The sequence below is a fragment of the Nuphar pumila genome, chromosome 11, assembly GCF_984573655.1.
Source record: "Nuphar pumila chromosome 11, dmNupPumi1.hap1.1, whole genome shotgun sequence".
NCBI classification, from domain to species: Eukaryota; Viridiplantae; Streptophyta; class Magnoliopsida; order Nymphaeales; family Nymphaeaceae; genus Nuphar; species Nuphar pumila.
Window position 1 is genome coordinate 18,634,948 of NC_143259.1, and position 27,222 is coordinate 18,662,169.

General features: G+C 36.4%; 2 protein-coding genes and 2 non-coding genes across 4 annotated transcripts in view; 2 read left to right on the forward strand and 2 right to left on the reverse strand.

Annotated features, from left to right (window-relative positions):
- LOC149822140 (putative hexosyltransferase MUCI70) overlaps window positions 1-14,129 on the forward strand; it is a 37,943-nt gene extending 23,814 nt beyond the window's left edge. The window contains exons 7-10 of the mRNA XM_089980478.1: window positions 11,710-11,813; window positions 12,138-12,325; window positions 12,410-12,609; window positions 13,466-14,129. Coding sequence (XP_089836604.1) covers window positions 11,710-11,813; window positions 12,138-12,325; window positions 12,410-12,609; window positions 13,466-13,696 — 723 coding nt within the window. The 3' untranslated portion in view covers window positions 13,697-14,129. The remainder of the gene's footprint in view (window positions 1-11,709; window positions 11,814-12,137; window positions 12,326-12,409; window positions 12,610-13,465) is intronic.
- Window positions 14,130-16,860: 2,731 nt separating this feature from the next.
- LOC149822141 (small nucleolar RNA Z152/R70/R12) lies at window positions 16,861-16,960 on the reverse strand. The gene has a single exon (XR_016426262.1). It is a non-coding gene; the product is annotated as a small nucleolar RNA Z152/R70/R12 (small nucleolar RNA).
- A 135-nt stretch (window positions 16,961-17,095) lies between these two features.
- On the reverse strand, window positions 17,096-17,182 carry LOC149822142 (small nucleolar RNA R11/Z151). The gene has a single exon (XR_016426271.1). It is a non-coding gene; the product is annotated as a small nucleolar RNA R11/Z151 (small nucleolar RNA).
- Window positions 17,183-19,399: 2,217 nt separating this feature from the next.
- On the forward strand, window positions 19,400-22,901 carry SLG1 (Tetratricopeptide repeat (TPR)-like superfamily protein). Its single transcript, XM_089980224.1, has one exon. It carries the CDS (start codon window positions 19,400-19,402, stop codon window positions 22,310-22,312), a length of 2,913 nt encoding a protein of 970 aa, XP_089836350.1. The 3' UTR covers window positions 22,313-22,901.
- The last annotated feature ends 4,321 nt before the right edge of the window (window positions 22,902-27,222 follow it).

Sequence of the window (27,222 nt, forward strand, 5' to 3'; positions counted from 1 at the left end):
TTTAATTTAACTTTAAATTTAATATAAAAACAAATTTAAAGCTATATCATTGTTGGGTATGGGGTTGGATCTGGATCTAGATCCAAGATCCAAATCCATAACCAAATCCCATTTGCATCCTGGGCTGGATCAAATCCTAATTAATATGGGTCTTGGACAGAGTCCAGATCCATGTTAATTTGAATCAAAAGCATTGGATCCAACCCGATCCAAATCCGGACTCGGCCCATCGAGGCAGTCCTTTTAAAAAAAATTTGATTTTCGGGTCAACTGTAGCTCGGATTGGAAAAAGTAAAATATCATTGGACTCGGGATTTCGAGACGCATCCAACAACACATACTTTGAATTTCGCTTTCGAAATTCATTTGAAATTCACTTGAATTTAAAGGTCTAAAATAAAATTTTCCTCACTTTTTAATTGACTTGTTTAGACCTTGTCAATGAGACCTAGGTCGATTCCAGACTCAAAGAACATAGGCCTATTATCGAGGTTTACCCGACTTTTCTTCTATACTTTACCAAATTTTCGAAAAACTCAAATTCATCTAAGTATGAGAATACATGGTATTAAAGACCATGATGCCAAGACTCTGATACCATGTCATGAATGGCACGGATCTCAACACACTCTATAATGGTCTTTAAGAACATAAACCATTTGGATAAAAATACGAGACCTAAAAGGTTACATGAAAAAGTAAATGAACAATTCTATTCATAATGGACATTAAGAATACAAAAGGAACATTGAATAACTCTAGTCATAATGGACACTAGATATACAAAAGGAAAAGTTACATAAGTTCCTCACTACATAACTCTCAAAACACGATAAAATTCCTAATGCTACCCATCATTCTCCCACTTTACAAAGTACACACTTAGACCCTTTTATAAAGAAAAGGAGAGGAGAAAAGTTGAGGAGAGAAGAAGAGAAGTGAAAGAGAGAAGAAGTCCTCTCTTATTGAGGAATGAGAGAGAGAGCTCCCAACGGTCAAACTAGCTTTGACTTGATTCCCATATATATTATATATATTTATAATATATATTATTATATATAATGTATATACTTATATTACATTAATCTTAACATGGATAAGGTTGGTTAGTATGATAAGAAAGGGCCTAATACTACCACTTTAGCTTTTCTATGAAAATCATATTTTCCAGTTTCTGACATTGCTGTCTAGCTCTTGAAGTTAATTTAAGAATTGTTTAGTCCACTTGTGAAAAAATAATAAATTAGGTCTCTGTTTTGGACAAAATTTTGTAAACCATAAATATGATTATATATATATACATATATTAGGGTTATTTTGGTTATTTTCTCTATTGTAACAGCGATAGTCTAGTAGAGGCTGTTTTGTTTTTTTTTGTTTTTTTCAGTCAATATGGCTATTGGGGTAGTCCAACTAACTGGTGGACTTACTCCCAACTATCATATTTATGACCGTTAGAGGGCAGTCTACCAGCTAGTTAGACTGCCTCCCTTTGATGTTGCATGGCTTTATAAATAGGGCCACTCTCTATTGTAAAGTATGCTTGTTCAAGCATATTTGTGGTTCAATATATTTATTTTTTACATTGTGTCTCTTGTGAGATTTGTATTGTTTGTTTATCGTAAGGTTGTGAAACTAGGAAGCGGGAAACGATACGGGAAGCAGAAGCGAGAAGCGAGGCATTTTAAAATTTATAGGAAGCAGAAAGCGAAATATCAATTTGAAAGCGAAATATGAATTAAAAAATAAAGCACTATGGTAACTGAATAGGAATCAAACAAAAAACAAATAAAAACTAAAATAAAATTAATCATTCTTATATTTCATGATTTTTCAGTAAAAGATTTAAATTTTTGTTAAAATCTAACAATGATGGTTACCAATTTAGAGAAAGTACATGGAAAGTGAGTGGAAGCGTGAGAGGAAATACATGAAAACATGAACATGAAAAGAAACGTGAGTAAAGCATATAGGAAGCATAGGCCATGCATGTGGGAAGTATAGAAGAAGCTCAGGAGAATCGAGATTCCCATGAAGTTTCAGAAGCAAGGAGTATTGCGCTTCTGAAGCGATTTTTTGGAAAGCGAGTTTCTCATCTACCTAAGAAACTTCAGGTAACTCTGGTTTATTTCCTTTTATGAGATTGTATTTGACCATAGTTGGCAAACCCGACGAGTCAACTCGGGAATCACTCAAGTCGACCCGGATTGGACCCCAATTGGTTACGATTCAGGACTGCCAATCCAACCCATTAAATAAATTTTATCATAAATTTTATTATTTTTATGCATACTTCTTATATAAAGTCACTTGTTATGAAGAATCTAATATTGTTCAATGAAAAAATTAATAATCATGTATAATTATATGTTTTTGCAACTTATCTATTTGAGATATTAGCTTTAAGTTTAGTTATTTCCATGTCTTATTGATATTAGCTTTAAGTTTAGTTATTTCCATGTCTTATTCATGTGCTTACACTATAAAATATAGAGTCCTGACTCGTCAGAGTCTCTGAGTCAACCTGCCTACTCGGTGACCCAATAGGGGTTCAATCCAAGCTCGAGTCACGAGTTTGCGAACTATGATTTGACCCATTAGTGGTCTTTGTGTATTTGTGATCTTTTGTATCCCTTAGTGGCATTCTCTTGATTTTGTTGTTACCTCATTTCATGGTATCAGAGCCACAGGCTCTTGTATTCAGAAAATCATCTTGAATAAGCTATCTTCCTTGGTGGTTATCATCTTCAAGTCGACTCCATATTGTTCGTGATCATGACCGAGAGAATCTTGTCATTTCCTTCAAGCTCAATGATAACAATTATTTAATATGGTCAACCACTATAGAAAACCACATCAAAGAAAAGAAGCAATGGAGTTTCGTTAATGGAACCACTACCAAACCACAATTAAAGTTAATGAGAAGAGGAGTTCAAGTGAAAGCTCTCTCCAATGAAGAAAGAGAACAAACTCTAAAAGTTATCAAGACAAATTGGAAGATTGGGAGGCAACAATTGTTGAAATACTCTCATGGTTCATAAATACCATGGAGTTCATGATTTTCATTAACATCATTAGATTCAAGAAGGCATGTGATGCATGGGTGTTCCTAAAGATTACATTCATTCAAAAGGACATGGCTCACTTATACTACCTCCAAGAAAAGGTACATACTACCAAACAAGGAGATAGAAGTGTTAGAGACTACCACTATGGGATGAATTAGCTATTCTTGAACCTAAGTGGGAAGGTTCGACAATAAAGATGAGACAAAAACAAGTAGAAAGAGAGAATCTTTTCTCTTTTTTGTATGGGCTTAGACACAAATTTGGGCAAGTTAGGTTTGGAATGTCAAGAGGAGACTAGGTTTGGGATGCACAAGACTAGTGATGAGGTTCTTGCCGTATCAAGACTCGGGAACCATGTGAGAATGTTATAAACCTCGTCACTTTGAGAAAAAATACAATTGAGAGATTTTGAGAAAAATACAATGGAGGAAGAAAGATCATTTGTCATTTTTGTAACGAATTAGGGCGCATAAAACCAGAATGCCCAAAACTAAAAAGAAAGGTACCTGCGGCGAGTGAAGAGACTCCCAAACGAGAAGAAACAAGCAAAAGAGGTGACCTCAAAGACTTGACAATCGCTCAACTTGCGGAGTCCATTTCACAATATCTAAAAGCCACACCATCTACATCGGTGTTGCCTTGTCTACCTCTTCCCCTCCATGTAAGTCCTCTTGCATTTTAGATTTGAGGGTTTCATTTCATGACACCTAATAAATCCCTACTTTTCAATTGCACTAATTCATATTTTTCATGTGTGTCCACCACCGATGAAACCTCTTTAAATGTCAAAAGTGTAGGAAATTTGATTTTTTTTTTAAATGACTCAAATAATTTCTTTGTTCCCAATGTTGGAGTCATTCCATAACATAACTTAAACCTTTTCTCGGTTTGTCAAATTTATGATTATGGGTGCAAGGTTTTTTTTCTCATGAAAAGCTTGTTGGGTGTAGGATCTCCAGTAGGAGAAGTTGATTAGGCAAGGGCATAGAATAGGAAACCTCTATTATATAGATTTTTTGTGTCTTCCTAAATGATCTTTTTGTAACTATGCCCAAGAGATTTACTTAGATCTTTGGCATAGAAGATTAGGACACCCAAGCATATCCAAATTATCTTTTTTTTTCGTTTTTGAAAATTTATTGTAAGGAAAAAGACTTTGTTTGTAATGATTGTATACTTTGTAAAATGAAAATGTTACCTTTTGAATCTAAAACATTCTTTGTCTAATGAACCTTTTGAATTGGTGCATTCGGATGTATGGGGTCCCGCTCACGTTATGTCAAAAGGTGGATTCGTTTATTATGTTACATTTATAGATGATTTTAGTAGACATACTTGGATCTACTTATATTCAAATCCGATGTGTTTACATGTTTTAAAGATTTTCATAATCTTGTTAAAAATCAATTTAAGACAAATATTAAGATCTTTCGCTCTGATTTAGGGGGATAATTTCTTTCAAATGAGTTTCAAACTTGTTTAAAAAGCCATGGTATTGTGCACCAAAAATTGTGTCCTATAACTCAACAAAATGGAGTTGCTGAAACAAAGCATCCTCATATTGTTCATGGATGTTTTGTATGCTCTCATGAGATTTCTCTATTGGTATATCATCTTCGTATTTATGTGTCTTGGACATATGTATATGCATGTTTTTATGTGCCATTTCAAAATTGTTTTTAGTATTTTGGGTTGAAAAATTAAATGTGTTCTTACTTTAAATTGAAAATAGTGTTTTTTCTTAAAATCTCTTTTTAAGTAAGCTATTGTTTTATTGGCTTTTGCGTAAGCATGATAATTCAAAATATATTTTGGGTATATTAGTATCTTAAGTGAAATCATGTTGTTCCTATGCATATCTTATGTGATCCTTCATAACTTTTGTATAGGATATGTGTCTTTAAAGTTATTAGATTATTGCATATGCATGAATTTTGATGTCTTTGTGAGTATCCATGATATGTTATATGCCATTGTTGTCTCATAACCATTATTGTCTCATAATGGCTCTTGGTTTTTAATCTAGATTGAGATATTCTCTATGTAGCTTGCGTATATTGGTCTTGCTCATTGTTATTAATGTGATATTGATTGCCTTTGCTTACACAAGGTTTATGAAAAATTATCAAATGACATCTTGTTTGCATATGATTACTCTATATTCCATCTACCTTTATTGGTTTTGATTTGAAATTTTGTTTTTCAAATCAGTTCTTTTATATGAACTCACTTATTTAGAAATTGATTTCTGTAAGCCCATATCGCCTTTTTATGACATTTAATTTGTCCATCACGGAATTTTATATGATGCATTATTTATTTTTGGCCTTGTTGTTATTGGGTCAGGCTTAGCCGTTGAGGTGAGTTATGTGTGCATCTTATTAGTCTATATTCCCAAGGGTTACGAGTGACACGTTGTTACTTATCTTGGGTCTTATTGATAGTTGATTGACCTCTGGATCCATGTGTGACTTTGATTAAACCGGAGATGTTTGTTGGGGTGAGTTGTGTGCACCTCATTTTCTCTGTCAGTTTAGATTGTTGGCTTATAGTTCGACTCTAATTGACGGTTGTTTGATCTCTAGTGTTGTTTCACTCACTATGTAGCCAAAAGCTAGGCGGTGCCTAGTTGGTAGACTCCTAAAAAGACTAGTCGAGGACTAGGCGGGACTAGTCAGTACCCCAATTAAAATATAAAAAAGTACACAAAATATACATAAAAATATGCTTACTTCTTTAGCTAATAATATGTTTTCATTACACAAGTACAAAATTACACATGCTTTTACAAAATATATTAATATATATTACCAGAATATACATATATATATATATATATATATATATATTTATAAATATAAACATGCTTTCAGGCTTTTATAGAAAAAATCACTAGAAACAAACTAACATACACATATATAAAAAACATAATCAATTAAAAATAATTGTGCATGCTTTCAATGTTTCACAGAAAAATCCCAAAAGCAAAGTAATACACACACACACACACACACACATATATATATATATATATATATATATAATAACTAAGCATGTTTTCATGATTTCACAGAACAAATCACATAAACACATGCACATATATAATTATATAATACAAAAAATAACAATATATATAAGAATAATAAATGACTAAGCTGCCTACATGCCTAGCCGGAGGTAGCTTAGTCATAGACTAGGCGCCTTAGTTGGTGCCTAGTCAGCAAAATTGGTACCTTTTAAGGTACCCACCTAGGAATTGCAAAGCCTAGGCCTTTTACTTATGCCTAGACCGACTAGGCGGACTAGTTGGGGCTTTTGACTACATAGTTCACTCATTTGTTTATTTGGCCATTATTATTTTGTTGGATGCTTATAATTATGTTTATTTGTGATGGCTATCTATGTTGAAACCATGGTGTTTCGAAAGATTGTTAAAATTGCTATCCTTATTTTTTTGGTGACGTTAGTTTGTTTTTGTTACAAGATTTCTTACTTCATGTGTTTTCTCCTATTATGCCTCTTATTTAAGTGTCATTTTATGTAGACAAGAGATGTTGCTTTTCAATGTGGTGACTATGTGCACCCATTGGTTATTCACAGTGTTTGTGTGTTTTTTTAGCCTATAAGTGGCATTGTGATTGTGCTCTTGTTCTAGTAGCTGATATACTTGAATTTTGAGTGTCATTTTATATAGACAAGAAATATTGTTTTTCAATGTGGTGAGTTATGTGCATCCATTGGTTATTCACACTTTTTGTGTGTTTGTTTAGCCCATAAGTGTCATTGTGATTATACTCTTGTTTTAGATAGACTTGAATTTTGAGGTTTGAAGGTCTAGTGAGGTGATTGCTTGTCGTGGTCGAACTATTGTTGAGGTTTGCAAAATATCACTTCTTGATATTTGTGAGATTTTAAATCTCTTCATATTTTCGCAAATTGGTGTTGATTTGCAAATATCATTCCCTTTGTTATGTGGGATTTTTAAAATCTCTCAATGAAATCTCTAAACTTTTACTACTAGTTTTTTCTTGTATCGAAAAATATTTATTGATAAAATTTCATGCATTTCATTGATAACATATATATATATATATATATATATATATATATATATATATGTGTGTGTGTGTGTGTGTGTGTGTGTGTGTGTGTGTGTGTGTTTTAAAGACTGTTATTTGGTCCTTTGTACTAAAACTCATTCTAGGTTGTGTGAGTGAATTCTTATGGGTTGTGATTTATGAGATTGCTCTCATTCATTACTATGTGCATTAAAAATATTGCATTTATATATGTTTCATATTGATTATCTTGTTCGCATTGTTATATGCATAAATTTAATTAAATCCTCTTTTCTTGAGGGTTCTTTTAAAGTGTTATACTTTATATGCATGTTGTTTTAGCATAAATTGATGATTTATTTTATTTGAAGTGTTTTTATAAAAATTTGGGATATTATTAATGCATGATTGTTTCTCTTCTTGATAATTTATATTTTCTTTAGTGACTAATTTCCTTTATGATCAATGTTTATGTTTTCTTAAAAAATATGTTGATTTTGGGTTTATGATTGTCTAAATTTGATTTCATAAAATTTCTCTTTGAGGTATGTTCCTCTTATCTTTCTTAATGATTGTTTAATGTTTCTAGAATTATTGTTTAAGGTGTAGATCTTACTCATTTTTAAAAAATTGTGTGGTTTATAGTACCTTTATATTTTGTTGGGGAACTTAACGATTCTCATTATATATATATATACTATAATATTATATATACTATAATATTATATTTATCTACTTTAATTTGTGTTATTCTTGTTTAAAATATATTTTGAAACTATTACATAACTATTTCTTAACTATTGTGTTAAAATGTTTTATTTTAAAACTATTTAGTTAGGATATCTTCCTTTGTGTAGTTGGAACCTTTGTTTTTGTTTTTTCTGCAGGTTCTTAAAGATGATATGGATTGAGCAAGATTTTTTTTTATGCATCATTTCAAGAAGATGGAGATAGCCGATGAAGGCATTTGTTGAAGATTATCAATGAAGACTTGTATTTAATGAAGACTTTTGAAGACTTATATTTTATTAAGACCTTCAAGGACTTGTATTTTCAAACTTTCAGTTATCACACCGTAAGTTTGAGGGAGAGTGTTAAGTTGTATGCATATATTTATTTCTCTCTCTCTATATATAATGATGTAATAGGTAAATACACATTAAGGGTATTTTGGTCATTTCAATTCTTGTAATAGGTTGTGCTCATTATGAGCGCATTAGTACTCTTACTTTATTTTGTTCTTTTTGTCCTTTTTTGTTTTTATAGGAACTATTTGGTCAAAGACCAAATAGAGTTGGTTTTTTTTATACTAGTCAACGTAGAGTTTGACTAGTCAATAGAGATGTTGGAACAGTCCAACAACTCTATTTGAGACTACCTCTTGTGTATAAATAGGGGTGAACCCCTCCTCTTGTTCTTTACTGCTCTTCTAAATCTTTCTAACTCATTTTATGAGTATATTATAAATAAAATGTTATTTTTAATCTTGCTTTTGTGCCTTAATGCATGGTATTGCCCTTAGTGGATGTTTGTGTTGCCTTGTTGGCACTTTGTAATGTCCCTTGATGGACTTGTGCATGTGCACTTTGTGTTTATGTTGTTATAAGCCCTTTGAAGCTCTTGTTTTATTTTTTTGCATATTTCATTACAGGATGATCCAACTCCTTATATATAACTTATTTGATCACTAATGTATTTTTCTATCACTAGACCTAATATAAAAGTGAGTGAGAAGAGAATAGATGAAGCGTGTGGAATGCATGGGAGAATCGAGGTTCCCATAAAATTTTGGAAGCGAGGAGTATCGCGCTTCCGAAGCGAGTTTTCGGGAAGCGAGCTTCTCACCTATATAAGAAGCTTTCGGTAACTCTGGTGCATACTGTAAGTCAATTTCAGCATGCGCCAACTTCGATCTACATGAGTGTTGTATTGAGAATAGTCTGATGCATTAAAAATACTATATCTAAAAAGTTATTCTTATCTTATTCTTCATCATTAAATCTTATTGTGTATACTGACTCTGACTGAAGAGGAGATTCCAATAACTGACACTCAGTTCGGGGTTTGTTTGTGTTCTTAGATGATTCCTTTATATCTTAGAGATGTAAAAAGAAACATAAGGTATCGTTGTCCTCTGCGGAAGTTGAATACAGAGCGATGGCTAAAACAACAATTGAGGTCTTTGCTTACAGATATAGGAGTAAATGTCTCAGAACCTTTAAAATTGTGTTTTGATAACAAAAGTGCCATATATATGTCAGCAATCATATATTTCATGAACAAATGAAGCACATCAAGATGAATTGCCACTACGTTCAGAAATAACACTTGAAGGGGACTATTGATTTATCATATGTACCATCTGAATTTCAGATCGCACATTTCTTCCCCAAAGCACTTCCTTTACCGTGTTTTTGTTTTCTTCTTAACAAACTTTTGGTGATATCACCGCAAGTTTGAGGGAGAGTGTTAAAATATATATATTAGGGGTATTTTGGTTATTTCCTCTACTTTAATAGGGACAGCCTAGTAGAGGCTGTTTCGTTTCTTTTGTTTTTCTATTTTTCAGTTAATATTACTGTTGGGGCAGTCCAACTAGTTGAACCAATTGGACTGCCTCCCTTTGTTGTTGCTTGGCTCTATAAATAAGGCCATTCTCTCTCTTGTAAAGTATGCTCGTTCAAGCATATTTGTGATTCAATACATTTATTTTTTACATTGTGTCTCTTGTGAGATTTGTATTTTATCTCCTTTTGTGATATTGTATTTGACCCATTAGTGGTCTTTGTGTATTTGTGATCTTTTGTAGCCCTTGGTCTCTTGCTTTTGTTGTTACTTCATTTCAGTGTCAACATGGAATAATTGTATGCTGGAGTTTGTTGTGATGTACATAGAAACTGTGGCTTAAGGGAAGATGAGCATCCTGACTTACTGAATTGTCACACTTGGAAGTTTCAGTTCTATACTTATATGGTGTTAAACATCCATTCAATTCAAGAGTCCAGTGAGCACACTTTTGAAGTTCATTGTCACATGAGGTCCGATAGCACCCTGTCTCATATTGCTTTTCATAATTGAGAAATTACTGATTAGCTTGGGAGTATATCATGCAAAGGGAAAAATTTAGGATCTTGAATATACAAAATAAAATTTAGATTGCACTTGGTTTTATTTGGTGAACATAACCCAAAATAAAGAAAGTTCAGATCCATCTATGGATAGTTTAGATTTTGACCGAATGGCTGGAGTTGATCTAATGAGTGCCATTTGATGTTCATATTGAGGAAGGGAGCGTTTTTTTTAATATTAACCTTCTTTGTGGTAACATCAACACTATCTTCAGGAGAAAATTGAGGAAAAAACATTGTGTGCTTCAGGAATTAGCAAATGCTCTCAACAGGCCCCAAGTTCTTGGAGGGTCATAAGGTTCCTTAAATGATCCTTCTGATTCCTGATTTCATCCATCTTTACCAAATAGATTGTGATTTTTATAAGCCTTTTCTCTTTACTTTATATTAAATTTCATCACTTAATTGCGTAGTACCAACATTTACCATGTTCATCCACTGGAACACAATTGTAGTTCTACTCAATGTTGTAAGTATCGTACCATACCATATTGTACGGTATGGTATGGTACATATCGTTACTATGGGGTGTTCGGATACGATACACACCCGTGTCTCGATACAAGTGTGTATTGTACGATGCATCCCTGTATCTTACGATACACTCCAATACGGGGTGTATCTTATGATATGCTATAAATGCATTTTAAATCCACTTATTTCATTTTTTTTAAAACATATAAGGCCCCTTGGGTAGTTCATATTCATCCCTAAAGAGCTTAAGAGTGATTTAAGCAGATTTTTTCTAAAAAAAAACAGAAGATAATGTTGATGATACTCAATGTTGACGTTATCTAATTCATTTTTGTTTGAAATTTTAAAAAAATTAGTTATGTAAAATTTTTAAGCATTAAAAAAAACTGATTTTTTTTTTGTTTATGTAAACACACATTATTATGAATCTTGTGACCTATTAGCTTAGATTTGTTATTTAATATGCATATTATTTAATAGTTTGCATTTTTCTTGTGAGATTGCCATTTATAGCATATTGTCTTGATTATTTAATGTTCTGTCTTATGCATACCATTCATAGCACATAATTGTTTTGATATGTAATATTATAGTTTTATCTTATGCAATTCATTATTGTTTGATGATGTCTTATGCAGCTCATAGAGGCATAAATGCTTCATATGTGATTTTATGGTTGTATTTTGTGAAATTCGTCATTGTTTCATGTGTTATGATTTTTTAGATTTTTTCAAGTTTTTTCTGAGTTTTTTGGAATTTTTTGATAACTTTTATTAAAGAATTATGATTTTTTATGATACGCTACGCTACGCCACGATACGTATCTAACTTTGGGCCCGGCCGATACAGGTTACGATACGATAAGATACAACCTTGGTTCTACTATTTCTTCTGATCTTCAGCAATGTTTGAAATATTACCTTTTTGAACCTGGAACTTTCTTTGTATTGGTTGATTTCTGAAACCAATTACTGTTGGCAGGTCCCAAAGCTCTTGCTGCATAGGCTTTTCCCTAATGTTCGTTTTTCTATATGGATTGATGGAAAACTAGAGCTTGTTAGAGATCCATTCCAAATTCTTGAGCGGTATGGTTACTTTTGGTGCTTTATATCATGTTTTTCTGTTTGGTCGAAATAGTTACAGTCTGCCTCTGAGAGAGAGAGAGAGAGAGAGAGAGAGAGAGAGAGAGAGAGAGAGAGAGAGAGAGAGAGAGAGAGAGAGAGAGAGACTTATGAACATAAATTTTTGTTTGGATATGAGGGTACAATCTTACATTATCACAATTACAGGGAGTTATATATGAAGCAAAATCCACCTCCTGCAATGTATTCTTGCAGGCAAATATGCAGCTTACAGCATTTAGTATCAACCATTTCTATCTTGTGATATGATTTTATTTTCTTTGGTAGATTCTTGTGGAGAACAAAGGCCACCTTTGCAATCTCTAGGCATTACAGGCGCTTTGATGTTTTTGAGGAAGCAGAGGCTAACAAAGCTGCAGGAAAGTATGAAAATTCCTCCATTGATGCACAGATTGAATTCTATAAGAAGGAGGGCCTGACTCCATACTCTTCTGCCAAGCTTCCTATAACTAGTGGTAAATTTGGCTTTTCTTTTGCTTTGTTCTGTTTTGTATGCTTTTTGAAAAAATTGGATCATGTATGGTGGTCTGTTGCCCCAGATGTCCCAGAAGGGTGTGTGATCATAAGAGAACATATTCCCATTGCCAACCTCTTCACTTGTCTGTGGTTCAATGAGGTTGACCGCTTCACTTCCAGGGACCAACTAAGCTTTTCAACTGCAAGAGATAAAATCATGTCAAAGGTGAATTGGAGCATCAACATGTTTTTGGACTGTGAGAGACGCAATTTTGTCATCCAGGTAAGCTTTTCTCATGAAAAAGTTATAGATGTTTGATGGATAAATATACCTGTATTTTATGGTTTAGGTACTGTACACCTTGAAGTAAGCCTTACTGTATATGGTTCTGAATCAGTGAAGCTTATGAAGATGATACAAGTGCAGTAGAGGCTAGTTTCTTGGTTTTTTGATGCAGTGTGTAATGCTCCTTTTGGTTACTGGTGAACTTTGACACGGCCACCATATTTACCAGTAGCTTCTCATTCATCAATGTGTCCTAGTATGAATTAAGGGTTCCATTTTGTGGATGGCTGATGTTAATTAGGTTCATTGATGGAATTGCAGATCTCTGGTTGAAAAAATGGACAAGTTGGAAGTTGTTGGCTAGTGTCTAATGTCGGTTTCAGTCGAAGAAATCAAGTGGTCAAGTTCATTGGGGACTTGATCTGATTAGATTAGTCATAAGACACCTTTTGCTCTTATTTTATTGGTAATCTGCCCAATGTGTTGAAGCTGTGGTTGAGTTTGGTTTTCAACTCATTGATCAAGTTCGTGAAAATTGCTGAGCCTACGGCATGGTCGGGTTTTAGGGACCCTTCCAGTTGGGATTCACAAGTTTTTCCAGTCTGAATCATGGTGGGGGATTGTATTTCACAAATTTGTACGCAATCCTGCATTGTTGACATCATTTCTTTAAGCGTATGCTACTAGTAGGAATTTTCTGGATGTGTCCATTTTCCTATTGTTGAAACATTTTATTAAATGTTTTGAATCTTCTGTAAGCCATTTTACAAAAGAAAACATGGTGATTAACTGATTATGGCCACTTAAAATATTTCCAAATAATTTATTTATAAAGCTAGTAATTTTGTTGCAGGCATACCATAGAGATGTGTTAGAGCAGAAGAATGCAATGAGGGCTGCAGCGGCAAGGTCATTTCCTGTTGCAACTGGTGACCCACATGGAAATCTACTGAAACCACCGGTGGTGCAGCTGGTCAATGACAGGGTGGTTATGAGAAGTCCAGTGAGGAAGTTCCCAGCAAAGCATGCACGAGAAAGGAAATCGGGCTCACGACGCCGCCGGCCTAGAGCTGCTGGGCTTTAAGGAAACCAATTTTTCTTAAAGTTATTATTTTTCAATCTGATTCTTTACCCATTACGAAATCATTCTTCATTGATGAAAAATGAGGACTCGGGCAGCTGAGCGCATTAATTTATGGCCATGAAGAGCAGAGCTTCACATAGGGAAATGTTGATATGTATTATTTTTCTTATAGTTGTAAATATGTTTTTTTCGAAAAATAAAAAAGGAAGAGCATGAGCTGCTGCCCTGCCTCCCATCCCAAGCTTAGTCTATATTCTCAGTGGCTTCATTTGATTCTTTTCACGCCTTCAGATATGTATGCCTGGAATTTTTAAACCTTCAACATTTTGGATCCAAGAGTAAATTTGTACATTTATTCATTCTTTTTACTAGTTATGCATCTTCTTATTGGAACTTTATTATGCAAGGCAGTTAAATCATGGATAGTAGAAAATTGTTGCAATAATTTTTAACACTCCCTTAGCCTTCTGGAAACTGGAGATTTTGGTCATGTTATAATGCTAACTGGTTGCTTGAATGAATTGATCACGTTCTGTTAGAAGCTTGTGTGTGTATTGAAATATATTAGTTGGCAGAACTAATTTTGTTTGCTTTAAAAAAAACTTTTTACATGAAACAAGGTTGGGCCTATATTTTTAATAACCAGATGGGCTTAGTCCAAATGGTTCTTTTAATATGTGCTGGCACTGGGTTGGTTTGAGTGTAGATTGCATAGAACTGATTGTATTGGGCATAAAATCAGGTTAGGCACGAATGGGTTGGGGTCTATTTTTTCTTACTCGAGCTAACTCATTTTTGAAGTGAATCTAAACTTTAAGGCTTACCTGAACCCACGGACCTATCAAAGATCAAGTCGGATCTGATCTAATCAGTTTAGGGTATCAGTTCGGTTCAGGTATACTCAACCCACTTATACCCTTAAGAACAATATTGAGATTATGGGAACTGCTCTGTAAAATATTGGAGCTTAATTGAATGAGCTAGAAAGTGAAAGGCATCAAGGGCATGTTTGGTAACGTCTCATGAGATTCGGACTGTCATGCAAATATGAGAATGAATCTCATTGGCAGGGCTAAACAAACATCAGAAAATGGGTGGTGATAACCAAGCAAATGAGAGTCATTTCCTCATTTATGTGAGAATCAGAACCGCAAGGGATTCTCACGATGGCTCCAGATCAAATTTGATTGAGTTGCACCTGGCCTAGCAAACCAAATGTTCCTTGTGTTACAATTGCTATGTTTTATGCATTTGCTACGAGGACTGTCAACCACTGCTAGGAGTGTAAACTGGTCAAATATATTCAGATGTCCCAATCCAAATCTAACATGTATTTCAGGACTCCTTAAAATAATATGAATGTGCATTGTCAGATTTGGATTTGCTTACTCAAATTATGTTCAGATACAAATTAGTATTTTAGATCAAATGCAAGGCTCTTTATGAGAGCCTACTGTTGGAGCACCATTTAAGAGGAACTGTGGAAACCATAGCATCAAGGTTTTATTTGAGAACATGGAGAAATAGTACTTGAGGGCGTTTGCACAGGAAATGTCGACTCCAACTCATCAAATCAATTGCCACCATAGAGGTGGTAATTTGCAAAGACATCACCGACACCCACTCTGGCAACCAATCCCTTGGTGCTTTGGATTGCCACCCTTGCTACATTTTGCAGGTGCATTGAGTGAGATCCTACATTCCAAGCACCTTTCAATGGAAACTGGCAAGGAGCAGCTGAACCATCCCAACCAGTGTGTGGAAGGACAAGCCTCCCCATTGGTTTCCTTATGCTAATATCATCTAATTGTAATTGATTTTATGATGTAAACTGGTGGAGATCTGCCTAACCCCAGCTTGACCATAAAAAAAAAAGAAGTGCCAAATCCATCTTTATTACTTCATACAGGGAATCAATGGTTGCAACCCCATTGTTCAGCTCCCAAACAGAGCCTAATATCAAAATACAAATCACACTTCATGTGAAGAGCTGGTTTTCAATGTTTGCAAGCATCCACACCTCTGAGATTTCTTTGATTGGCACAATAGAACAGATGAAAAGCACGGATCTGTTATTGATTAACAAAATGTGAAGGTTCACATCTAATTTTTTTTTTGAAAGGCAAGCTGGGGTTAGGCAGACCCTACCAGTTACACAACTATACCATTGGGTTTTAACCTGAAACGTCCCAACAAGGTAACGTGCACCAGCTGCTGCTACCAGACAAGCGGAGCACCCGTTGGTCTTCACATCTTTACATCAATGAGGCGCCAAAGTTAAACAAATCTCCAACCCTTAGCCCTTAGTTGTGTAGTCTGGTGGGCAATACGTTGTTACATAGACTTTTTTTTCCTCTGGATTCAGCGGCATTTGATGTCTGAATTGAATGTCCATGGTTTAGTGTTTTTTTTAAGAGACCACATAAAAGGTTGATGTTTGGAAATTAGAAATTTCTAGGTTTTATAATTTCCTAGTAATAGCATGAATTCCAATTATTCTACAACAGGGTTTGGCATCGTTAATATCGAATTTGTTTCTAATGTAACCCCATGCTCTTCGAAATCTCCCAATCCACTTGAAGAATAAGCAGCCATTAGAGTTTCACATGCCCAACTAATAATAACAGGCTTTTAGAAGTTCCTGGAAACTCACAAAAAATACAAGAAATTTCAGGTTTTTTAGTGAAATCACACAACAAAAATGCTAATAGTTCGACAATTATTTTGGAAAAAATTGCATAAAAGATCATGCATTAAAAAGATAAATAGCAGGTTCTTCAATATTTGAAGAAATCATTAAGAAAATCGTATCCCAGTTCCCACAAAAGCCCTTTGGAATGCTCAATTGTTTGGGGCTTCAATTGCGACAAGAAGATGCACGCTTCTGTGTTTGTATTACCATCATACAATATTACCATCATACAAAAATCTTCTTGTTCTCATAATTTCAATATATACAAAGAAAAATTCCTTTTTGAAGACATAATAGAAACCAACAAAAGCTCATAAAAGGCAGTCTCTTGTGGTTCAACTGAGAAAAAACAAGCAAATCACTACAACCGTGCAAAACAATCCCAGCAAAAGATTATTTACGTAAAACTGAATCTCTATCTGATATAATGAAAGCCAAAAACAAGGAAAATGAGAAGGCTCGGGAGAAAGAGAGAGCTCAGTGGAAGGAGAAGTCGTTTAATGGTTCAAGGCTCACGGTGAGGAAAGACCCACACCACTGCCCAAAGAACACAATAACCTCATCATAGCAATCATCAACCTCAGGAACAAATAAAATAAAACAACACCATTTTTTTTTTAAAGAGAAGAAGCAACAAATAAGTCAGGAAGAAGAAAATATTTGGAAAAAGATGAAGAATAAAATAATAACAGCGAGAAAAAAAACGAGGGCCTCAGGGTGTGTAACATAATGAGATCACTGACGAGATGAGTCTCATTGAAATCCGCTAAGATAAGTTTTTTCATCATCAGCCCACATCTCTCACCGAAATCAATAAGGTGGTACGTCTTGTTATTCCCTTCTCTTGCGAAGAAGGCAGAGGACAATAACCAACAGAGGCATAGACGCAGATGGAAAGGCATAGGGCAAAAGCATAAACAATAACTGAGAGAGAGAGAGAGGCGCTTTGCCTAATTGCCTCTCTTTGATGGGATGCAAGGAATTATATAGGAACGAAGTTAGGGTTAGGGCTAGCGAGAGAGACTGTTTGGGTAGGCCAGCCGCCAGCCAAGCCTACTGAACCGAACACCGAGTCCAGATCCGGTCTTGTCAGCCCAACATGGACTGCTCTTGGGCCAATTTCCGACCCAGTGAAAGTGCTACTACTCACTGCTTGGGACCCAAATGGATTGGGTTTTGTCAAAATCTGATCCGACTCTGGTGCATTATTCCGATACATGGGTGCTAAAGTAAGATCGTATGTGTGTTCAAACCGAATACAGGCTCATATGATTAGATTTTTTTCTGAATTTAGATTTAATGTGGGATAAACGTCTTCTGTCAAAACCATGTTCAAATCTAAATCTGTTTGTGCATTTACATGCCTAAATGTCTTGTTTTCTTTACGATATTGACATGATTCTAGTTGTTTCCAACTTTTTTTAACTGAGTCCTTGTTCAACTCTATTACATCGGATACAGTTCGGTTCCAGATTCAAATTGGAGTTTGCCTTCTAATCCATCATGATCCGATCCGTTTGCATCCTTAACGTCACTACCCATATATCCACTCTCCAACTCACCAGTAGACAACACATGAAATGGTCATTCAGACCAATACTTGTACCCGATGCAGGAGAAGTGAGTGGCGACTGGGACTCTGGCTCGATTCAAGAGCTACAAATAACCTTGGATTGGACCCTGTCGAACCCTCTTCTACCCAATTAGTGTAAATATTTGGTCTGTGGATCCAAGTCCAGATACCCACCAAAAGTCTAGCAATGTTTATTTCGATAGCCACATTTGAGACGATGCGGACCACACATTAGCAGGTACTTGGTTTTGAGATCTTCCTTGCCCATTCGGGGGTACACCCAGCTTCGACCTTGTAGCCAGGATCATCTCTTATAAGTTTCGAACTGGTTACCACACCTAATTGTTGCGGTAAAGAAGAATCACTAGGCCTACACGGGTTTATGGGGGTGTCAACGGGTCGGATCTGATTCGAACACAAGTAGGTTCAAACCCGGATCCAGCTAGAGGTGCAGTAACGGGACTTGGACTGGTTCTATCGGGTGTGTGATATGAAAAACCATACCCAGACCTTATAAGAATTACATGAACCAGGCCTGGTCCATACGGCATACCCTGTAAAATAATATTTTTCATCTTTTTTACATTGAAAAATCACGGGTCTTAACCAAAACTCGGATCCAGCTCAGGTCTGGTATGAAACTTTACAAACCATACCCAGATCCATATACTAATCATAACCTTTAGGTCCCACCTGGATTCTAATCGGACCTCGTTCTTTCTCACCAAACCCTAAGCCTATAGGATTTGGTCCAGGTCAAATGCAACCAAAAGGTGGCTTACCCTAGTAGTCCCACGAATAGAAAGTAGGGTCTAATGCTGAAATAAATAGGTGAAGAGTGTGATTGGTGTCGTAAACGGGTCGACCCACCTAACCCGTTTATTAAATGGGTCGTGTTCGTATTCTTGTTAGGGGTATGCCAACCCGCCAACCCGTTTACACGAACCCGTCAACCCGCAACCCGAATCATTGTGTCGTGTCGACCCGCAACCCGAATAAACGGGTTAGGCGGGCAGGTTAATAAGGGAAATCATTTAAGGGTTACTCGGGTCGGTTATTGTGTCTATGTTATCGGGTCGACCCGTTTAATAAATGGGGTTGCCGTGTCGTGTAATCGTGTCGTGTCGACCCGACCCGTTTATTAAATGGGTTAACCGTGTCATGTCGGGTTACCCGTTTAATAAATGGGTCGTGTTCGTGTTTGCCACATCCAACCACCCGTTTAGTATTTGTGTTGAGGTATTCTGCCCCGCCAACCCGACCCGATTGCCACCCCTTCGTCTCGAGCCTGTTGGACTCTCCAAATCTAGGGTTAGGGTTTCAATTCTGGACCCTCTCCAAATTCACAAAATCTTCCAATCTTCCATAAAAAAGAATCACAGCAAAAGACCTTTAATTCGATCGACCCTCGCTTCTTAGAGGCGGGTCCGAACATTCCATGTGTCTCGGTTTCCTGCGCAGAACCAGTACGTTTTTCAATGTAAACCGAATCTCCCGTTTCTTGCCTGGTCTCGGGTCGTCCTTTTCCTCATCATCACCCTTTTGCAATCCCAACATCTCAATCTCTTCTTCAAGAACCTCCGATTCTCTCCTAGAACTCATTGACCAGGCTGACTCCGTCAAGGATGAGAACCGGGTAAGCCGTATAGCTTTGCAGTATCGTATCGCTCATGACCGGTTCATTCAGAACAAGGTCGTTCTGATGCTTTCGAGATATGGCTCTCTCTCGGACGCCATCAAAATCTTCGAGGAAGTCGTCTCCCGACTCTCCCCCAATCTGGAATCGTGGAATTGGGTCATTAGAGCGTGCACCATCAATGGGGATTTCGAAGGAACGCTCGATTTCTTCTTCAGAATGGTGAAAGGAGGCATTCAGCCCGATGAGTGTACCTTCCCTCATATTCTTAAGGCGTGTTCTTGCCTTTCATTGCTCGAATTGGGCAGAAACGCTCACGGTTCTATCGTCAGAAGAGGATACCAACATACCAAGTTGGTCTCCAACGCTCTTATTAATATGTACGCGAGATGCGAGGGTTGTCTTCAGTATGCGCGCCAAGTTTTCGACGAAATGTCTGAGAGAGATTCTGTAACTTGGAATATTATAATTTCTGGGTTTGTTCACCACAAGAGCTATAGAACTGCCTTGGAGTTCTTTTGCTTGATGAGTATTGGTAGGGAGAGGCCTAATGCTATCACCTTTGCCGTCGTTCTTCCTGCCTGTGTGCAGATGGGGTCCTTGGGAACAGGCTTATGCCTTCATGGTTGTGCTATAAAAACGGGCTTGGTATCGGAGACCCTTGTAGGCAATGCCTTGGTGTCGATGTATGCTAAATTTGGAAAAAACGTAGATGCATATGATTTGTTTGATGGGATATTGGAGAAGGATGTAGTCTCCTGGAATGCATCCATCGCAGGGTTATGTGAAAATGGTCAATATGTTGAAGCTCTTAATTTGTTGTTGCAGATGGTGGTTGGTGGGTATCAGCCCAATTCAGCAACAATTATGAATATTCTCCCTGTCTGTGGGTTCTTGCAGGATGAGGACCATGGAAGGGAGATGCACTGTTACCTATTGAGATTGTCACTAGATTTGGATGTTTCAGTAAGTAATGCACTATTGACATTTTATTCAAGAATTGGGGATATGACGAAAGCCGAGTCTGTTTTCGGAACAATGGAGAAAAGAGATTTGGTTTCATGGAATGCAATTATTGTGGGTTATACAATAAATAATCAACTTTTAAAAGCACTGAATTGTTTTCTTGAATTACTTTCAAGTCAGTTCAAGCCTGATTCTGTTACTGTTATAAGCATTCTTTCTGTTTGTGCACAACTGCGTGATATGAAGCTGGGGAAGAAGATCCATGGCTACGTTCTCCAGTGCCCTGAAATGCAAAATGACTTGTCTGTAAGAAACGCTCTGATTAGTTTCTATGGAAAAAGTGGTGAACCAGAAGATGCATATCAAATTTTTCTGGAAACTCACAGGAGAGATGTAGTGTCGTGGAATGCAATACTTTCGGCTTATGCCTTGATTGGCCAAGGGGACAAAATTGCTGAGCTTTTAAATCAGATGCAGATGGATGGGATTAAGCCAGATCACGTGACCATCTTGAGCATCTTCTCTGCTCATGCATCATTTGGCCTGAGACAGGGTAAGCAATTACATGGGTACTGCATTAGATCAGACCTTGGGAAAGAACTCTCTGTTGCAAATGCATTATTAGATATGTATGCAAAACGTGGAAACATAACATATGCATCGAACTTGTTTATGAATCTCTCATGGAAGAATGTGATCACAGCTAACACTATGTTATCAGGTTATGTCATGGATGGCTCTCAAGAAAATGCCGAGACAATCTTTAATCAGATGCCTGAAAGGGATTTAACTACTTGGAACTTGATGATTCAGGTTTTTGCACGGAATGATTGTGTTGATCAAGCTATCAATCTTTTTATTGAGTTGCAACATCATGGAATGAAGCCCGATGTGATAAGTTTTCTGAGTCTACTTCCTGTCTGTGCTCGTATAGCTTCGATTCGCCTAGTACTTCAATGCCATGGATTTATAGTCCGATCATGTTTTAATGATGTTTGTTTAGATGGAGCCCTCCTGAATATATATGCAAAATGTGGAAATGTACAGGCTGCATCTAAGCTATTTGAGAACAGCTCACAACGCGACTTGGTCATGTTCACTGCCATGATTGGTGGTTTGGCAATGCACGGCAGAGGTGGAGATGCAGTGAAAATCTTTGATCAGATGCTAGAGTTGGACATAAAACCTGACAATGTTGTTATGACTGCTGTTTTATCTGCCTGCAGTCATGGAGGTCTATTGGATGAAGGACGGAAGTACTTCAATTCAATGCCTTTTGTTTATGGTATCAAGCCTACAATAGAGCATTATGCATGCATGGTTGACCTTCTTGCTAGAGCTGGACACCTGAAGGAAGCATATGAATTTGTGTCTGACATGCCATTGGAGGCTAATGCAAACGTCTGGGGCACGTTGCTTGGTGCCTGTAAAACACACCACAATGTCCAGCTTGGGCAGCTAGCTGGGCATTATCTTTTTGATGTTGAGGCTGAGAACATTGGGAACTATGTTGTGTTATCAAATATATATGCGGCAGATAGGAGATGGGATCATGTGGAGGAGGTCAGGATGGTGATGAAACAGAAGGATCTGAAGAAGCCAGCAGGATGTAGCTGGATTGAGGTGAAACAAAAGGTGAACATATTTGTAGCTGGAGATGTCTCACATCCTGAAAGGTGCTTTATCTACAATATGTTGGAGGCTCTAGACCAGCAAATCAAAAAGCCTATGGAATGGATCAGTATTTAAAACTAGGAATTGGAGGTTTGTTTGTGGGTATCCTACTTCCGCATTCAACAACGTATCTGTGAAAGTTGGTTTGAATATTCAAATAATACTTTGGGAACTCAATGTACATGACCAAGACTTAGAAAACACATTGACAGGTGTGCAGAGGCAGACAAGGTAAACTTTGTACAGATCTAACGTGGTGATGTACTTGTGTCTGCTATGATGTTCATGATGAAGGCATGTCCAAGAGTAAAAGATAAACAAGAAAAATGGGCATAGACTATGTCACTTGGATACTGCTGAAGATACGGGGATACCCATTTTTATGAAGTTCTCAATGTGACTAGTATACAAGGGGATACAGAATGGCAGTCAAAATGGAGTAACCGTGTGACACAGGACATGAGGAATTGCATTTCAGGATGTAGTCTCATAGGGCATAGGACGCATTCAGCAAATGGTTTAACTGTTTTTGTTTGAAGTTTAGAACGGGCTTGACTACATTGCATACTTTACATGGTCCCAAATTGTTCTTGGTCCTTTTATTGTTCTTTTGGAGTTCAGATTCAGATGCAAGCTGCTTTAATGGAAAAGATGAATTAATGGCCTATTCATTGTAGCATCTTTCTGGCTATAAGGAATCATCTAGGGCCTGAATTAGATTAACAGTTCTTCATTCAGACATTTTCGTTAGGTATGATTGTGTCAAAAACCTTTAAATGCCCGCTTTCAAAGTGGAAAGACAATCTGATAAATTGGATTAGTTGCCTAAAGCTGTGTACGATTTGAGGGGCTATTGATTCGTTTCTTTTGGAGAAACAGCATGAAGGTTAATAATTTTTAGCAAAATTGTGTTGAGAAGAGTATGGTCCATCAGCTGTAGAACCAAAAGGGTAGGTGCTGAAACCAAAAGCCTGTCAATGTGTGGTCTAGAAGGATGTGTTTATCCAGCGCAATTCGACAAAATTATACATGATATTGTTATGATCTATGTTACTTGAACACTGGCACCCTGTCAGTATCCTAAGCAGGTTATATGTTCCCCTCCGGAACACGCAGGTGCATGTTCTTGGGTCTGAATGAGCGTCACGTATGTAAGCACGTGGGGCTCATTTGCCCGTGTGTGTCGACATCACTTAGCATCGGAGTCCAGTGCGTTTGCAAAGACCTAAGTACCCTTTTCCGCCATTAGCGCCATAAAACGATGTTTTAAGTAAAGGACAAAAATGTCCTTCCGCCAGAAAGGGTTATCCCTTATAGTTTTGGATCACCCTTTGACGACACACCATCTGCTGTAACAGGCGCTTCCTTTGACGATGCAACCTTTGATGTCATCTGCTGTTGCTGGAGCACTCTGTCGTCTGCTGCTGCCACCGGAGCACCCCTTTGCGGTCGTCTGCGATTTTGAAGCACCGTTGCCACCATTGGCTGCATCTACCTTCTATGTGTTTCTCCTCCACCGTCGGATTAACAAAACTTATGTCCTTTCAGTGAGTTTTATGTAGACAAATCGATTTGTAAATCTTAATGCTAAATCTTACAACTGGTTGTACTATTCATGCTAAATAACACCTATTTTCATACTGAAACAAATTGATTTGTACATATCCACCTTCTGGGCATCGAAAAACAGTTAGCACGATTTCTTCTTATGAAGGTCAAACATTACAATGACATGTACTTATGAAGGCTAAATTTCTACAATGATTTGTAAGTTTGAATTTAACAATAATTTATACATTTAATGGAGTGGCGATTTGTTCTATGCAACAACAATTTATATGTTTGAAGCAGTAGCGATTTATGATTCATTATTTATACATTTAAAGCAACAACGATTTATACATTTAATGCAGTAGCGATTTATGATTTACAACGATATGTACTTATGAAGAGTTCGATTTATACAATGATTTATACATTTGAAGCAACGATTTGTATGTTCGATGCAACAATGATTTATACGTTTGAAACAGTAGTCATGTGTATTTATGATTTATGAAGTTACAACGATTTGTACTTAAGTTTGTTAAATCATACTATGATGTTTAGTTATGAAGCCAAAACGTTACAATGATATGTACTTATGAAGGGTGCAATTTGTACAACGATTTGTACGTTTGAAGCAGCAACGATTTATACGTTTGATGCAATAGCAATATATAATTATGAAGTTACCTCGATTTGTACTTAATTTTTGCTAAATCGTACTATGATGTTTACTTATGAAGTCAAATATTGCGACGACTTGTAATGTTGGTGATTGTGTAACGAAAGTGATAATTTGTAATAATATGTACTTGGGGAGGTAGTTGTAACATATAACGATGTGGTTAAATTTATGTGTTGTCCGTTGAGAACAGGACATTGATTTAAAATTTTGAACCGGCAGGGGAGTAAAGCCACAATATTGTATTTTTTGTCTGTAACGGCTATATCGCACTGGCTTTTTTAGACACATTTCCTCTTATCACTCCCCAACCGCCCTCTCTCTCTCTCTCTTTCCAATGATAATGATGTCTGAAATGGAGAGGACAACTGTAACGCCACCGCACAAGTCGCTTGCGGCAGCTCTGAGAAGCAAGGACGCCTCCTGTGCCTCCCAACTCCTCAGCCTCCAACCACCACCATCCCTTCTTGTCGATGTTGTACCTCCCACCCCTCATCCCACGCCCAAAGTTTCTCTTTCTCCCACCTCACCCGTCGCCAATCATCCACCAATTTGATATATATGAGAGTTATGTAAAGTACCAAAAAATAATGAACATTGAGATTATGATTTATTATTTACGTTTAAAGTAGAACGATTTATACGTTCGATGCAATAGCGATTCACGTGACAACTATTTAATTACAGGTATGCCGCGTTGAAACGATTTCCATAGAAATTGCTAAATGAGCAGCAATTTGAATACACAAATGGCCACCTCATGTCGCTACAATGTAAATTCCTCATGCACAAGTTTCAATTACATACTACAAATATCTAGCAAATCGACATTACAAATCGGTACACATATCACATAATATATTACTATACCTAACCCTATACCCTAAACCCTAGACCCTTAATATCTTACTAAACCCTAACCCTAAACCCTTAATATCTTACTAAACCCTAAACCCTAAATCCTAAACTCTAAACCCTAAACCTAAACCCTAAACCCTAAACCCTAAATCCTAAACTCTAAACCCTAAACCTAAACCCTAAACCCTAAACCCTTAATATCTTACTAAACCCTAATGCTAAACCCTAAATCCTTAATATATTACTAAACCCTAAACCCTAAACCCTAAACCCTAAACTCTAATCCCTAAACCCTAAACCTAAACCCTAACCCTAACCCTAAACCCCAAACCCTAAAACCCTAACCCTAAGCCCTAAAACCCTAAACCTCAACTGTAAACCAAAATTACGCTCCTGGCACACATGTTTTGAATACGCAAATCGCCACCTCAAGCACACAAATCGTAACAATGTAAATTCCGCAGGCACACATTTCAAAATCATAATACAAATGTCTTGCAAATCGACATATCTTAAAAATTGATATAATATGGCACACGTGTTTTGAGATATTATTTTGGTTGTTAATATCGATTTGTAATATATTATGTTGAATTGCCGTATATTGATTTGTAAGATATTCTGTGTTTCCTAGTGTCGATTTGTGAGATATTATTTTGTTTGTTAATATCGATCTGTAATATATTATGCTGAATTGCCGTATATCGATTTGTAAGATATTATGTGTTTTCTAGTGTCGATTTGTGAGATATTGTTTTGATTGTTAATATCGATTTGTAATATATTGTGTTGAATTATCGTATATCGATTTGTAAGACATTATGCTGAATTATTGTATACCGATTTGTAATATATTATGTTGAATTGTCGTATATCGATTTGTAAGATTATATGTGTTTTCTAGTGTCGATTTGTGACATATGGTTTTCTTGTTAATATTGATTTATGTATAAGTGTAGCACACAAATGCCACTGAACAAATTGTTGTAATGATAGGCGTTCGTAAATAAAAATCAAACAAGCATTTAGCGTTGTGTACAGTGAAAATGCCACTGATTTGCTTTTACGAGCTGTGTTCATATCACAATTTACACAATGATTGATAAACGTCTGAAACGATTTGCACAAACATTGATAAACGGATGAAACAATTTGCATAAACATTGATAAACGACTGAAATGATTTGCACAAACATTGACCGCGCACTTTTATCGTGATTTGTACTCATGCACAGTGCAATTTTTATCCAGATGTAGCCGACATAGACGTCATTGTGTAAATCGTTATACCATCGTGATTTACACAATGACGTTTGTCTTTTAGACAATGAGCTTTGACTAAATGAATGATACATACCATCGCGATTTACACAATAACGTATGAAGGCTATGTGCTATCGCGATTTGCTTTTACGAGCTATGTCTATGTCAACGATATTTCCTAATCGCTTTTATGGGCGATTGGGGTTTAGGTTTTAGGTTTAAGGATTTTGGGTTTTACTTTAACGATACAAATTGAGTTAACTTCTTACATACAAATCGATTTCTTTCCCAAAGATATATCGTTCTCACAGTAACTTCGTAACTACAAATCCACATGATTTACAACCACATTCATATACAAAAAATATTAGTATTTAGTTACAATACATCATGACCAATGGTTTGGCTTAGATACAATACATGACCATCATAAAGAAAGAAAACAGATATAATCATCAGTATGAAACCCACGTCCAAAATAGTGATGTGCTTCTAATGCAATCCAGGTGCGGGAATGTGGAAAGCTATTTATGGGACATTTTTGTCAAACACATATCCGTCTTTTAGAAACTCTCATTTTTACAGAAGAGATCACCAAAACATCCATATCGTTCATCGTCAAGTTCATTTGCTACTG

What these genes read in the sequence shown, in the direction of transcription:
- SLG1 (XM_089980224.1), top strand. Translation starts at nt 19,400, where the DNA reads ATGTGTCTCGGTTTCCTGCGCAGAACCAGTACGTTTTTCAATGTAAAC.